The 15,721-nt window shown below is 40.9% G+C and overlaps 1 protein-coding gene across 2 annotated transcripts in view; it reads right to left on the bottom strand.

Moving 5' to 3' along the window:
- Positions 1-15,721, bottom strand: part of BRD10 (bromodomain containing 10) — a 36,419-nt gene that overhangs the window by 8,234 nt on the left and 12,464 nt on the right. For both annotated transcript variants that reach the window (XM_035140996.3, XM_035140995.3), the window contains 3 exons: positions 7,090-8,486; positions 4,858-4,934; positions 2,435-2,524 (listed from right to left, as the gene is read on the bottom strand). In XM_035140996.3, coding sequence (XP_034996887.2) covers positions 2,435-2,524; positions 4,858-4,934; positions 7,090-8,486 — 1,564 coding nt within the window. The remainder of the gene's footprint in view (positions 1-2,434; positions 2,525-4,857; positions 4,935-7,089; positions 8,487-15,721) is intronic.

The following is a 15,721-nucleotide window of genomic DNA, read 5'->3' as shown; positions in this document are numbered from 1 at the left end:
CATCATCATCATCATCATCATACCACTCTATACCCAGAGAACAAAATCAAAATATAAAACCACAAAATATATAACCAAAATAAAAACAACCCAACCCCTCCCCCCAAATCCCCACATTTTAAAAGGGCATAGGATGGTATCGCCCAGCCCTAATGATAATAGATTTTAAAAGCAGACGGAATATGGAGTTTAATACTGCGCATGAAGCCTCCAAAAGGAGGGCAAATATTTTGAAGCAAATGTATTAACATAAACAAATCAACACAGACCTGGGTGTGGCAATAACACATGACAGGACCCCAAATTTAGGTTTAAATGCTCATGTGTGTTTTAACAGCACAATCATAAGTGAATTTGGTTCAACAGATAAAAGGATTTGAGCCCAAATGTGACTGTCCTGCTTTCAAGTTCTGAATATCAACTTGTTCCTGCAAAAACCTAATGGTGACTTAACTGAATTGAAAGAAGTGTGTGTGTGTGTGTGTGTGTGTGTGTGTGTGTGTGTGTGTGTGTTAAAGCTGTGTTTAGAGAAAAAGTATTGTGAACGGGGAGATGTCAGAAATGCAAGGTAAGAAAACATTGACTGCAGCTTGGATGAAAGATTAGGGATGGAAAACAAATACAATATAGAACTATTTTAGATTAATATTTAACTAGAGTGAGCTTGCCTGCAATTTCTATCATATTGTAAACACAAAGCAGGCAGAAGTTGTACATATGGATTCTAAAGTGCTTAGGAAAAAGACTGCTGGACTTTACACCTGAAATGCTATTCTATGCACACTTACTTGAGAACAAGTACCATAAAACTCAATGAAGTCATATTTTTGAGTAAACATGCATATGATTAACCTGATAATCTACAATCTACCACAAAACAAAAGTACAGAAAGATGTAGGTATGAACTACTCTTCAGTAGAGTAAGTTCCAGTGTCCAGTTAAATTATTTATTCTTCAAGTTCCAACCCATGCAACTCCATGACACATATACAAATATAAAGGTAAAGGGACCCCTGACCGTTAGGTCCAGTCACGGACAACTCTGGTGTTGCGCACTCATCTCACTCTATAGGCCGAGGGAGCCGGCATTTGACTAAGCCGCTTCTGGCGAAACCAGAGCAGCTCACAGAAACACCGTTTACCTTCCCGCCAAGCAGTACCTATTTATCTACTTGCACTTTGACATGCTTTCGAACTGCTAGGTGGGCAGGAGCTGGGACAGAGCAACAGGAGCTCACCCCGTTGCAGGGATTCGAACCACTGACCTTCTGATTGGCAAGCCCTAGGCTCTGTGGTTTAACCTACAGCGCCACCCGCATCTCTTTAATATACGGTACATATACACAGGAGCAAGTTAATATCTATGAAACAAGCAGGTTGGGGCAGCAGTTTTGCCACAAATACACACCTCTGCCCCATTCAACAGATCTCTTCCACTTAACAGTAAAGTAGCAGCAGGAACATCTCTCTGAAGCTGTAACTATTGAAACAGTTGCAGGAGCCTGACTGCATGATTTGCAATTCTGAAAACCACTTACAACTGTGAATAGTTACATACCTTTGGAAACAACCTTTCGGCATCTTATCATTCTAACAATTTTTTCAAAATTCTTGTAATTCAGTTGGATGATATCCCAGTTGGGATATTCATTGAGCAGAATACAAGTTATATCCACATATATCACTAGAGCCATGGAGCATGACTAAGTTAACTTTCACTCTAATACAATGTGAGATGAAATATAGGCTCACACATGGTTTTCTCTTAGATTCAGGGTGAGAAACAAAACTGGAACAGTGTGCTAGGCACCATATGGACGTGATACGTCCATCAAGGTAACAACCTAAATTCAACTGATTAGATAAAGGGCAGCACTTCACAAAACAGCAGTGAGAATAAAGAAGAGGAACACCTTATTGGTTATATCCAATGAAGTTGTCCTGCTTGTGCAGGAACTTCTACCTGGGGCACAGAGAGGGAGGGAAAGTTCTGTTGTGCAAGGAGAAGTCCTTGCATGAACGAGCAACTTTATTGGATACAGCCCTTTGTTTGTCTACAGCAGCAGTTCTCAATGACCAACGGGGGTGTGTGTGTGTCCATGGTACCATTCACACAACAAAAGCTACCATTTCCCCCCATTTTTTTCAAAAGTAGGAAGTTCATGGCTTGGCTTTTAAAAAACAGGGGGTCTGCAAAACGTGGCTATTCAGGAACCACTAATCTACAGAGTTAGCCACAAGCCAACTTTTATTTGACTAAAAAGGCACTAGAGCAATGCTCAAACACTATTGTTCTTCCTAATAGCTGGTAAGAGGCCACAGTGGAAACTTTTAAAAAGTTTTCCATGATTCACCTGGAGAAGGCATAAATTTAAAATACCTATAAGTGATAATCCATCCAAACATGTTGCATTTTTTAAAAAGTAGACATACCGATTTCTTTTTAACATTCTCCACATCTTTGAGTTCATTCTCAATTTTTCTAATTAATTCCCTGAGTTCATCAAGATTAGTGCAAATAAGCTGAAATAAGAGAAAAGATAACATAATCAAGCAGGGAGTTTAAAATGGACAATACATTCAGTAAAATTTGATACACATTTATTCAGAAGTCAATGGGTCTGACCTGCTCCCTGCTTTGCAGGTCTTTCCTCACCTGGCCTGGGAGGGAGCCTTGACTGACTCTCAATACAAAAGCTGAGGCTGCTAAAGAGATTATTGGGCTGGGGTATTGCTTACGGGAGCTGTTGCTTTTATTGATATTAATTTTTTATCTTTATTATGATTGATGTGGAAATTGTTCAACTTGCCTGTATATTTTTTATATTTTATTTATTGTTTATGACTACTTTTGTTATGTGTTGAAGTATGTATTTTTTCCTATTATAAGCCACCTTGAGCATGGTTTGAACTATGAAAAACTGGCACACAATAAAATGATGTATGTCTTTTTAGGGCCACAATTGTGGCCCTATGTTAAGAGTGTTCTACCAAATCACATTTCACTATTATAATGAGCAACAGTCAGTTCTATGGCATCCGAAGTTAGAAAATAGTCAGTGGGTTGATTTGAAAACTGCAAGTGTAGGAGACATAGGTTTGAGGATGGTCCATGCCAAATTTGGGAATAATGAGTTTTAACGGGAGACTTTGGCAAGTTCATCTTTCTTCCATAAACTTTGCTGATGTGGTTTTGGGAGAAATATTTCCCCATCTGTATTGAGTCTTTTGAGAAATGGTTTGTTGTGTTGGGTCAAGGGGAACGTCCGGCAAGTGCCATTACCCATGACTTGTAGTTTTTATTAAAAAGGCATTTTGATAGCCAATGTTAATAAATTGAATTTAATAAGGGTGTCTTGGGCATATTCTCAGTGTAAACATGCTGTGAGAATGGAATGCATGTGGAGTTGAGAGTGAATGAAAGGCATGGAGGGTCTGTTGGAAAATTACAGAATGTAATTTTGAGGGACAGAAAAGCACTTGGAGTGGGAAAGGAGATGAAAGGTAGAGATGAAAGTACTCAAAGTTCAGGCTTTAGCCTTGAATAGTTTATAACATTTAGGGAGAAAAAAGCAAGGGAGAGATTCAGGAGCAACTGTGCATGCTTTATCTGGTGAATTATATATTTTTCTATTGTAACTTTTGAAGACTAGGATCGCCATTTGGCCAGAAGAATCTTAGTTAGGCCTGTTCCTGCACCTTTAACAACCATGCAACCTGCAGAAATAAACCAGGGTGAATTTAGGGCATGGGAACCAACATAGCTAATGTTACCCAGTGAACTGGTTGTTGCAGGAGGGGAAACAGCAGTAGCCAGTAAATGTTGGCAACCCCATTAAAGACCTAGGAGCCAGGTTACAAAAAAAAAAAAAGTTGGCAACTTTTTCTGTCCCCTCCCATCCTTTTTGACTAAACCTACTGGGATACAAATATCCCACTAGGGTGATCATTCCATAAAGGCAAGCATTTATATTATCCCCTCTCCTCCTCTGCAAACTGTTCTGGGAGTGCTCCTAACCTGCACAGAGCCAGTTTTGGGGAGCATGGGGAACCTGATGCATGGAAGGAGAGGGAGAAAGCCCTGCTGCACAAGTGGAAGCTCTTGTGCAGGGCTCCACTGATGGGACTCATAATGTAGTAATTTTGTCAATATAGGAGAGGAATTTCCCTTAGAACAATAGTGAACTCATTCTCCCAATGTGGATCCTATGCAGCTAAAACATCACCACACGCAAGAGGGAATTGTCTAATCTATTGGTTCCAGGAGTTGTTAAAACTGAAAACACTGGCATAATTTTCTTTTTAAAAATCCTAACATTTATAGTGACTGTCAGTATCGATTGGCATTTTCAAAAAACAATTGGGAAAATATATTTTTACTTTAGATATTAGTGCTTATTCTTCACAAGTGAATTTATTCCCTTTGAAGTTATTTGTCTATTCATCTATGATCCATAAACAACACATTCCCCACTCCCCCTGAATCCAAAAAGCAGCACTACATGTTGCATTGCCTACTATTCTGAAGGGTTGCCTGACCTTCAGGTGTGGCTTTTCATGGGATGAATAGATCTGGTGGGAAGACCCCTCCCCCAATAAAAGCCCTAGTTATTTTGCATAAAACTGCACATAGCCCTTTTGGATTCTAGCGGTTGTAATTCTAGTACAAATCCTAGTATGTTTTACTATCAGTATCAACTAAAATATATGTAACTGAATATACAGTCAGCTTAATTCAATTCATCTGCCCCAGTAGAGAAAAACAAAGTGTTTTTTCTAGGCTTTCTGCCTTCTACTACATGAAGTACAAAAATTAAAACAGTGCAAAACTAATTAAAAAAACAAGAACCACTTACCTGAAATTCTGGATCAGCAGGCTTCGTAACAGATTTCCTTTTCTTTGTAACTGCTTTTTTAGATAATGATTTCTTTCCTTAAAGGGGGAGAAAAAGATTGAATTTGCCGATACCAAGATGCATATATCCATATATTCAAATTACATACAGTCTTGAAAATTAAATGGTAACAAAGATTGTGTAACAACCAACAAACTGATGGTTGCAGGCCACAATAAGAGTTTCTCTTCAGAAAGCTGTATTTGAGTAGTAACATTTGCATGAAATTAGACATACAAGAAGTTATTTTAATAGTAATCCTTTTGCTCAAATTCCATATTGTGGCTCCTCCTCCCATATCAAAACTATACCTGCCTCTTACAATAGGCTCTCTATATCCATATCCCCAAGAGAAGTATATATACATAGGCCTGAACATTGAGTCTGCCGGCTCTGAAAACACGCTTAAAAAACAAAATTTCCCAAAATCTTATACATACATTACAATTGCACCTTAACAGCCTATATACTGCTCTACCTGCAAAAAGCTTGTCAGCTCGCTTGTCAGCAGTCAACGCCTAAAGCTTTCAAAAAGGCAAACATCCACAGTCCTCTGCATTTGCACAACTGATAAGAGCTGAAATCCTTCTTAGCCCTAAAACCAATCACTTACTTTGAGTCATCAATGTGCTTTGCATAGAGCAAATAAGCATTGAAAGAAGTCAACCAGCCATACAGCTGTATAGGGACCACCAAAAACAGGGGATACACCCCCTATCTCACCTATTTAACAAAATACTTTATATTCATGAAAGATATCCACGCTGGATTTGTGTACAACAGGGTAACAACACAGAGTTTGGGCTTCATGTTATTGATACTAACAAGCATGCATCTATTGTGAGAGACATTCAATAACCCCTATGATAGGCAATATCACTCCCATTGTTACCTATTTATTGTTCCACCTGACAACAGATAGGTGTACAGAATTGTCTCTCTCTTGGGACAACTTGAGAGAGAAGGGATGCTAACTTCAACTCCTCAGGGATCATAGAAAATAGAAGAATTATTGAAAGAAGAATTTTGTAAATAGCAGTGGCTAGCCAAATTTTCCAGGAAAACACAGGAACAGGGTGTAATAATCACCTGTTTTTATCCATACCACTTGATTTTTCAGAGATGTATTGTCTCTTAATATTTGGGAACGATTTAGCATCATGGTTAATCAACATAAGATACGTCTAACATCTACTCATTTGTCTAATTATTTTTCAAAGCCATGTAAATTAGCAACCATCACCCCATTATATGGTAATGTATACCTTAATTGTGATTATGCATTGTATGAAAAAAACACAGTATAATATTTCTGTTTTCAAGCTACTGCCAATTGCACTGGGTGGATGATCCTGATGTTCTGGTGTTTGTGGGGGTGGGGAGAACACACTTTCTAAACATTATTTATACTTTTAAACAACCTTTTATTACAATGGCCACATATGAAAATTGTTGCAAATTATTTCTGCTGCTCTGTCCCTTCTCCTCCCCCCTCACACACTAAAAGGCTCTTTTTAAAAACCTTATTCATTGCTCCTTCTCCTACTGTCCGCACCCAAATTAATTGCTCTTTCTTCTTGAATCCCAAGCAGGGTGGATAATGAGTGGTGACTTTTCCTGCTCCTCCCTGCACCCACACACATTGTGGATCTTGCCTGAATAACACAATGTGAAAATTTGACACAATTTTGTGACATTTTGTTCGGTCTTAATAAAGGTTACCATGCAACTGGATTGTGGAGCTCCCATAATCCCCCATTTTTTTTCCAATTCAAAGCCATAGGGTGGGGTGGCAAACTGGATCAATGAAAGACACCTAACTCCTTCTCACTCCCCATCCCAGTTCAATTTACCAATGTAAACTGCGCTAGTATTTGCCCTATGAGGAAAACTATATTGATACCTATGTAGGTTCATGCTAAAGAACTGACAGCCAGTTGAAGCACCTGTAATATTTCTTTTGTAATCTGGAATTCTCGTTCCATCTTCTGTGAGCAGTCAGGTATTTTTTTTTACCATAGGCTACTAAAACATACAATCAGGACTGGAAAAAGCAATGTAAATTCCTAAGTATCAGAATCATTTTTTAAAACGAGCCCAAATCAAATGTTTTAAGTACAAGGACACTTAAAAAATTTTCACAGCTCTGCATGCAAAAGACTGAAATAAGGGTATTTGCTCAAATCACCTTACCCGATTTGTGCTTCTTGTGTTTGGCTTTCTTTTTCATCATGAGCAACTTATTCTGGATCTCAGGTTTATACGATTTCAATGAGTGGAGGTGAATCTCACGCTTTCTCTGAAGGCTTTCATTCAAAATATCTTTCAATTTCTTTTTCTTCTTTTTCTTCTTCTTTGCTCGCTCTTTAGTAAACTGTAGTGTTTTGTTTTCTACAGAATTCTCTGATGTAGCTTCTTTTGCAACTTTGTGGCAGTTCATGTCTGGATTGTCGCTGTGATTCCCATTCACATGCATCTGGCAAGTTTTAAGAGTGTTCTCCTTTAACGGGGTGGTCTCGGTTTTCACTACAGAAGATTCACCACATTTCTCCCCATTTTCCACAACCCTGATTTCTCCCGGGCTGAGGGGCCCCCCAAAGTTAACAACATCTCCTGGAACAATGGCTTTATCTCGATTTTCTTTATAGCAATCTATTGTAAAGTCACAGTCCCCACGAATTTTCTCTTCACAGCTGGAATTCGTGTCATTTTCTGGGGCCACATCCAAACAGCCCAAGTGCATCTTTGCTAAGCCGATATTGTTTCCAGATTCTGCCCCTGTGCAAGGCAGCTCTTCTTTAGCGCTAAGTCTAACTTCGCCATTGCTTTTGGAGACATATTCACATTTCACTTTCTCCAGTTTAATCCGCGGTACTCTTTTCACCTTAATGGGAGGAGCTGGAAACTCAGGGGCATGAAAAGGCTTCTGCTTGTAAATCCGTACATCTGCACCACAGAACTGCGGGAAGTGAACATAGGCATGCTCTAAGTAATCATAACCCAGTATCACCTCCCTGCACTCGTGGATAGGCTGCCCAAGTACTGCATCTTGCACATCTTTCTGGGTCTCATACACAAAGTCACAGAGGCCTTTCAGCAGCCACACTTTTTGACAAAACAGGAGCTCATGAAATGGTTTTTCCTCCAAAGGATTAATTTCCCCAAGGACTTTAAAGAACTGAGGACAAAGACCAAGTTTCTCTGCGCAACTGTCAGGATTGTCCGTTTGCCCCACAGCTGTATACCACTGCTGTACTTTCTGCTTAAGTGCTGCTTCCCAAGTCCTGTAAGGAAGAGTTGGCCTTCGATGCAAGGTAGATCTCCGATGAGGAGGACTTAACAAAGAAGTCATTATTTTAGACAAAAAGGCGCTACATTGAGGCATCAGAAGGCAGCGTTCTAGCTCATAAAAGACTATTTCAGGCAAATTTAAAATATGTTGTGCTAAACAAAGGAAATGACCAATAGCTGGGATTTCCCACATGTTTTCCATCCGAGTAGGTGATGCTTGAGACAGAAGTGTCCTCTCCCATTCTTCAATTTCTTTTTGGCTAGCTTCTTCTGCCTCTTTTCTTTCTTGCTCTCGAAGCCTAAGGAAGTAAAACAAGTCCGGTTAAGTATTAAAAGCAGCAAGAAAAAAATAAAAGCAATAAAGAAAGCATACTTGCAGAAAAAAAGATTTTTACTGACTTTGGGTAACACCTCAGAGCTGAAATATATAAACCTAACAGATGCTACTGAAATGGCAGACTGGCACTTATGTGGCCCTGTTGCTACTGGTCATGGTAGCTATTAATCAACTAACATGTTTAAAATCCTAATCAGATTCAAATGTTTTGATATTCTATTCTCCACTTCATATATTTGTTATATATGTTATATATACTGATGATACCCAGCTCTACCTCTCTTTTAAATCAGAACCAGTGAAGGTGGTGAAGGTCCTGTGTGAGTGCTTGGAGGCGGTTGGAGGATGGATGGCGGCTAACAGATTGAGATTGAATCCTGACAAGACAGAAGTACTGTTTGTGGGGGACAGGAGGCGGGCAGGTGTGGAGGACTCTCTGGTCCTGAATGGGGTAACTGTGCCCCTGAAAGACCAGGTGCGCAGCCTGGGAGTCATTTTAGACTCACAGCTGTCCATGGAGGCACAGGTCAACTCCGTGTCCAGGGCAGCTGTTTATCAGCTCCATCTGGTACGCAGGCTGAGTCCCTACCTGCCCACTGACTGTCTCTCCAGATGGGTGCATGCTCTAGTTATCTCTCGCTTGGACTACTGCAATGTGCTCTACGTGGGGCTACCTTTGAAGGTGACCCGGAAACTACAACTAATCCAGAATGCGGCAGCTAGACTGGTGACTGGGAGCGGCCGCCGAGATCACATAACACCGGTCCTAAAAGACCTACATTGGCTCCCAGTACGTTTCCAAGCACAATTCAAAGTGTTGGTGTTGACCTTTAAAGCCCTAAACGGCCTCGGTCCGGTATACCTGAAGGAGCGTCTCCACCCCCATCGTTCTGCCCGGACACTGAGGTCCAGCTCCGAGGGCCTTCTGGCGGTTCCCTCATTACGAGAAGCCAAGTTACAGGGAACCAGGCAGAGGGCCTTCTCGGTAGTGGCACCCACCCTGTGGAATGCCCTCCCACTAGAGGTCAAAGAGAACAATTACCAGACCTTTAGAAGGCATCTCAAGGCAGCCCTGTTTAGGGAAGCTTTTAATGTTTGATGGATTTCTGTATTTTAGAATTTCTGTTTTTTTGGAAGCCGCCCAGAGTGGCTGGGGGAACCCAGCCAGATGGGCGGGGTATAAATAATAAATTATTATTATTATTATTATTATTATTATTATTATTATTATTATTATTATATAAGTTCTACATGTCATACCTACTGTGTTTCTCATATTTTAAGGCATACCTACAAAATAAGCCATGGCAGGGTTTCCAAGGGTTGGTGAAATATAAGGCATACCCCAAAAATAAGCCGTACCGGGTTGTGGTGGGAGGAAAAGGAAGATGCTGCTGCCACGAAGAGGAGCCACGAAGCCTCCAACACGAGGCAGCCGCTTCTCCGGGCTGCCTCAGACGGACGCCCCGCCACCTTCCCCCGCCCCTGCGTCTTGCCGTGAAAAGCCGGCACTGAACACAACTTCGGAGGTCTCCGAAGTTGCGTTCAGTGCCGGGTGAGGCAGGCAAGACGCGACGGCGGGGAAAGGTCTTCCCCCGCCGCCGCTTCTTGCCGCAAAAAGCCGGCCGCAAAAAGCCGGCACTGAACGCAACTTTGGAGGTCTCCGAAGTTGCGTTCAGTGCCGGGGGAGGCAGGCAAGACGCGGCGGCGGGGAAAATAAGCCATGCTGTTTTTTTGAGGAAAAATAAATATAAGACGGTGTCTTATAATATGAGAAACATGGTAGTTCTACAGAAAATGGAAATGCAGCAGAAGACTTTCCCCCTTTTGGTTCTTCCACATGTACACCATTAATCAATAAGAAGAAGTGGAACCTACAGCAAAATGTTGCGGTTTATATTCCTCCTCCTAACAGTAGTGCTGATGCTCAGGGTTTCAGTCAATCTTTATCTCCAAGAACACTATTCAACCTCACCTCTTCCTGAATTTTCTGTTTTACAATTGACACAGCACTCCATGGCTACTAAGTATGCTCAATTCTTGTTGGGATATTTGAATGTGCCTATGGCTCACCTCTCCAAAAGGGTATGGGCGAATGTGATGCTAACATCCAATACCAAGATGAAGGTCTACCAGGCTTGCGTGTTGAGCAGGCTGCTTTATGGAAGGGAGTCATGGGCAACTTACAACCACCAGGAACGATGCCTCAAAGCCTTCCACATGCACTGCATCAGGAAGATTTTGGGCATCACATGGCAGAGCAGAGTCTCAAACAAATATGTGCTCTGCCAAGCCCACAGTCCCTGCATGCTTGCATTCCTGTCTCAAGCGACATCTACACTGGCTTGGTCATGTCCACAGAATAGAAGATAGCAGGATTCCCAAAGAGGTGCTCTATGGGGAGCTGCCTTCAGGCACCAGGCCTGTTGGCAGACAAACTCTGCATTACAAAGATGTCTGCAAACATGACATGAAGGCTGGCAAATCAACTCCACTGTGTGGGAATCCCTTGCAGATGACTGCAGTGTCTGGAGACAGGCAATCAGGTTGTGCCTCCATAGCAGTGACGAGGAATGACGGCTGGAAGGAGCACACAGAGAAGAAATACCATGCTGCATCCACAGCACAGCAGCATAGCCAGACATCTTCATCTGCCCCAGTTGCAACAAAACATGTCTCTCCTGTATTGGTCTCTACAGCTGTAGAGTTGACTTCACCCCCAAAGGCACACTCCTCCATTGTCTCCTGAGACAGATGGAAGCCAACAACTGTGCCACTGGTTCATTTTTAAAGAGCTTTTTTTGTACTTTTACCAACATCAGAGCTCCTCCGAGCAGGCAGATTATTCCTCAGGGTCCCTGCCATAGTTACAAGTCTGGCAGTGCTCACCATCACAGTTTGCCATTACAGTGGTACCTCGGGTTACGTACCTGATTCGTTCTGGGGTGCGGTTCGTAACCCGAAAAGTACATAACCCGACCAAGCGTGAAAGACCACACGCACGGCAAAAAATACTTCCGGGTTTGCGGAGTACGCAACCCGAAAGTATGTAACCCGAAGCAAACGTAACCCGAGGTATGACTGTAGAGAGAATTATGCCAAAAAGTTTATAGAGCACAATGTTATAGAAAATGGCCATTTCTCTTCAAACATATACTGTATTTAACTGCCTCATCAGCCTAGGAGAAGGAAAGGAAATGGGGGCTATAACTTGTGCATAGTGCACTTGCTAAATTGTGATTGGCAGTCTACTTCCACCGGAAGTGAAGTGCTGTGGCTGGCTGCCACAGTGGCGCTAAATGGTTTGCCAGGTCTTAAATCTGGACTTACCAGAGCTGCCATTTTAATTCCGCCGCTGGCCATAACATGCACACAATGGGGTGGAACCAACATAATTAACATGATAGTGCAGATAAGTTCAGGCTCAAAGGCCCAGAGCACTGCTGAGCATCACCTTCAGGCCACTGTCACCATATTTATGCCACCCTGGGCAGGCATGCTGTCTGCTCGCAACAGCAGCCACTTACTAGCATCACTAAGCAGCAGCCTAAGGCAAAGACTGGCAGTAGCCTGGAAAGAGCAGACCTTTCTGGAGCTCTAGCATTTGTCCAATAATGCTGTGTGCTGGAACCAAGCCTTTATAACAGTCATTCATGTTCAGCTGCCTATAATTTGGACAACTACCAGCATGAAATTGGGGGAGTTTTAGGGAAGGGGTCATTATAGATCAGTGATAGAGCACGTCTTTTGCAAAAAAAAAAAGGTCTTCAGTTCAATCCCTGGCATCTCTAGGTGAAAGTATCGGAGTAAGAGTAAGGGAAAGGCCTCTGGCTGAGACCCTGGAGAGCTGCTGCCACTCAGGGTAGATAATACTGGGCTAGACCGACAATAAGTCTGGTCTGGCATAAAGCAGCTGTCTATGATCCTAAATTATACTTTACAATACCTACAGGCAGGAGCCAAGGAGACATTAGCCTGGGGGTAGAGGCAAAGAGAGAAAAGTGCTTATAAGGAAAGTCAATTCTTGTTGTTCAATAAAGAAATATTAATTAATTGTTAGAACACACAGCATTGTTAATTGCCTCGCGTGCTCAGAAGCAACTCCCACTCAATTTGATACAACTTGCTTCCAAGTAAGAGCGTGCAGGACTGTTTTCCCCACCACCACCACGCCATAAACTAGAAAGATATGCTTGTATCTAATGATGCTTTGTGCAATAGGAAAGCACTTCTGCTAATTCAAGGTGCTCTCTCCCCACTTCCTTCTTCCTGCTACAGCCACTCATGTCACACAGCATGCCATTCCAGAGGGGCCCTTGACTATCAGCTTTTCAGCAGGCTGCAATGAGGAAAAGAATAGGAAAGTTGTGCTTTGCAACCAGAGTTACACTTTGCCAATTTCAGCTTGTTTTTTTTAAGAAAGTTTTTTATTTCATTTTATGATGTATAATTGTGTCTTGATTAAAGATAGAATTCATGACTACTTGGATTTCAGTATCTTACTTTGCTCTCGTTTAGAAAAATATCCAGATCAATAAGCTAGGCTGAATACAGCATTCTTAAGAGTCTCCAACTACAAATAATAGAAAGTCATAGTGCTTTAACTCTGACTTGGTCACATCTTAAACACAAAATACATCATATATATATTTTTAATGATTATAGAACTTTAATGTTCATTCGCTTTCCCCATAACTGTATTCACTTATATATTTCAAATTTGTTTTTAATTTCATTTGTAACCAGATATTACACTATAAACATTTACTATTTTCAGTAAATGGAATATAAACATTTCCTCCTTCGGGGTACTATCAAAATAGCTGGTTGAGTATGTTATAGGAAAATAAAGCTGCTTTCACAGCTGTGAAACATGTTTAAAGCATGTAAAATCAGAACATGGAAAACTTTCCATGTTAGAAAATGCTACAAAAAAACCAACCATGCCCAAATAAATCACAGTGTTGAAGGGCAAAAAGCAATTTTGAAATACTTTTTAAAAATGACTGATACTCTGTTGCTAAACAAATTCACTTAGAAAAGGTCACATACATGTCCGCATTGCCTCCCCCCCCCGCCCCCAACTGCAGCTCTTCGTGTTGTGTCAGAGGTTTCTGCCAAATGTTTTGTGAGCAACTAGTCAGGTAACATGGAAATTTAGAATGGCAAAGGCATCACATGACCCATTCACACACTGCTATACAACTGTTTGCTCTATCATGCCTGAAGAGTGAATTCCAAATGTCTTTTGAAAGTTGATGTTCCACTTCTGTGTGCCCCCAGTGAATCCTTTCATGCATAGAGCCTTCTGTGCCAGCAGCCAAAGGATGATCATACGAACTATCCACAGTTGAACATGTAGCAAGAAACAGAAAGAATAATACTAAGGTATTTTAGAACTCAAACATCAGAGCTACACCGACAATCCGCCCAACCGAATGCAGTGATGATATTTCCCTTAGACAAGTCACTGAAAGACCAAATTAACTTACAAATACATAGACTATTATCAAGATAGAAAAGGACTAATAATGAATACCAAACACCACTCCCATAAAAAAGCCATTTACAGCAAAAGTTGAATCTATCTTGTAACCCTCTAAAATATTGCAAGAACATCACTGCCAAACACATACCCACCCATCAGCAAGAAGAGAACGTTTAGGCCTCATGGCATGCAACTGACGTGCCTGGATTCTTACCAGTATAATACAGATAAGGTGACTTATAAATAACACAGAAACTAAAATGCAAGGTACAACAAAGCTGATGTATATAGACTTTTCTCAAGTTTGAATCTTAATTTCACATACCAATATTTATGGGATGTTTAAACAAAATATTAAGTCTTTTAGCAGTTCAAATGGTTACCTGACACATGGTCACTTGTATAAACAACTTGCTTTACTGTTCCCCTGCAACATGCTAAAGATTAAATATCTTTAATCTTCAATAAAAAAAACAGAAGTCTAAAAAGCCATCCCTTAGAAATTATTTGTTGCTCTTCCACACAGCACTAAAGACAACATAGCACACTTTCCCAGGTACTCCTTTTGGCATACCATACTCAACTTTACTGTAAAAGAATTATTGCTGAGATGTTAAAATACATTTTTATGTGTGGGGAGGGAAGGAGTGTTTGAGAACTAAAGCAATGTGCAAATGCATTTGACAAGTTCTGTCCTGACATGATAATGCCTTGTGAAATGGGCCTCCCTTGTAAAACCTGAATTCCCCATATATGGCTGCAATTCCAGCCAAGAAGAGTAAAGAATAACATGCCTCAAAGATTGCAATAGGCATCCACCTGCTTCAGTGCAACAACAGTCCGATCACCATCACATTTACAAATCTTACTACAAACATAGGTAAGTCCACACAATAAATAATTCCTTGTTTGCACATCCAAGCACCCACATTATGCATCACCACCAAACTGTCAAGATCAATAATCTAAGCAAAGCAGAGTATTTAATATAATCTCAGTATCTGGCCAGTTGGGTTTCAGCAAAAATGTCAATCTGTATGTATTTTTTTTGGGGGGGGTGTGATTTATGTTTAGAGAATTAATGTGTGCATTATGTACTTTTCTCTGTGTGTGTGTCCTTGTATTATTCCATGACGAACAATAAAAATCAAGAAATAGTTTTGTTTAAAAAATCTAACACCATTTAGTTTCAAGCTAATGCTCGTAGACAGCTTTCAGGGTGTTGAGGTGGAGTTACCATGACTTGGAGAAAATGTGCCAGAAGTGTCTTTTTTAGTCAGGTGTGTAGTTCTGGGATACAGAATTGTCAGACTGCCACGCTCCACACGTTGATGCATGATTCAGTGACAACACAGAAAACTGGTGTTACAGCCAGGCCACTATCACATTTACCTTGCTGAAAACCTTTCTCCTACTTCACTTCTGCATGCCAATCACGTGGCAAGATGTTTTAGTATTATTATATACAAATTCAAATGAAATTTGTATAAAAAAAGAAAACTATTTCTGAGAAAGGAGTACTGCATCTTTAAACACTTGCCATTAAGTCACAGCATTTTCCAACTACATGAAGAATTAGAACAATGAGAACTGTAGCAGGGCAGTGAAGCCCATCTTCTGAAAGAAGTGGAATTAGGAGAAGAGGCCTTCATAATAACTGACGTTATTTAATTGGGGAAGCAAAGCAAGACAGTCTGTCTAATTAGTAA

Source organism: Zootoca vivipara, chromosome 15 (assembly GCF_965207765.1).
Source record: "Zootoca vivipara chromosome 15, rZooViv2.hap1.1, whole genome shotgun sequence".
Lineage (NCBI taxonomy): Eukaryota > Metazoa > Chordata > Lepidosauria > Squamata > Lacertidae > Zootoca > Zootoca vivipara.
The sequence above is the reverse complement of the archived record's forward strand: the minus strand, read 5'-3'. Positions and strand labels throughout refer to the sequence as shown.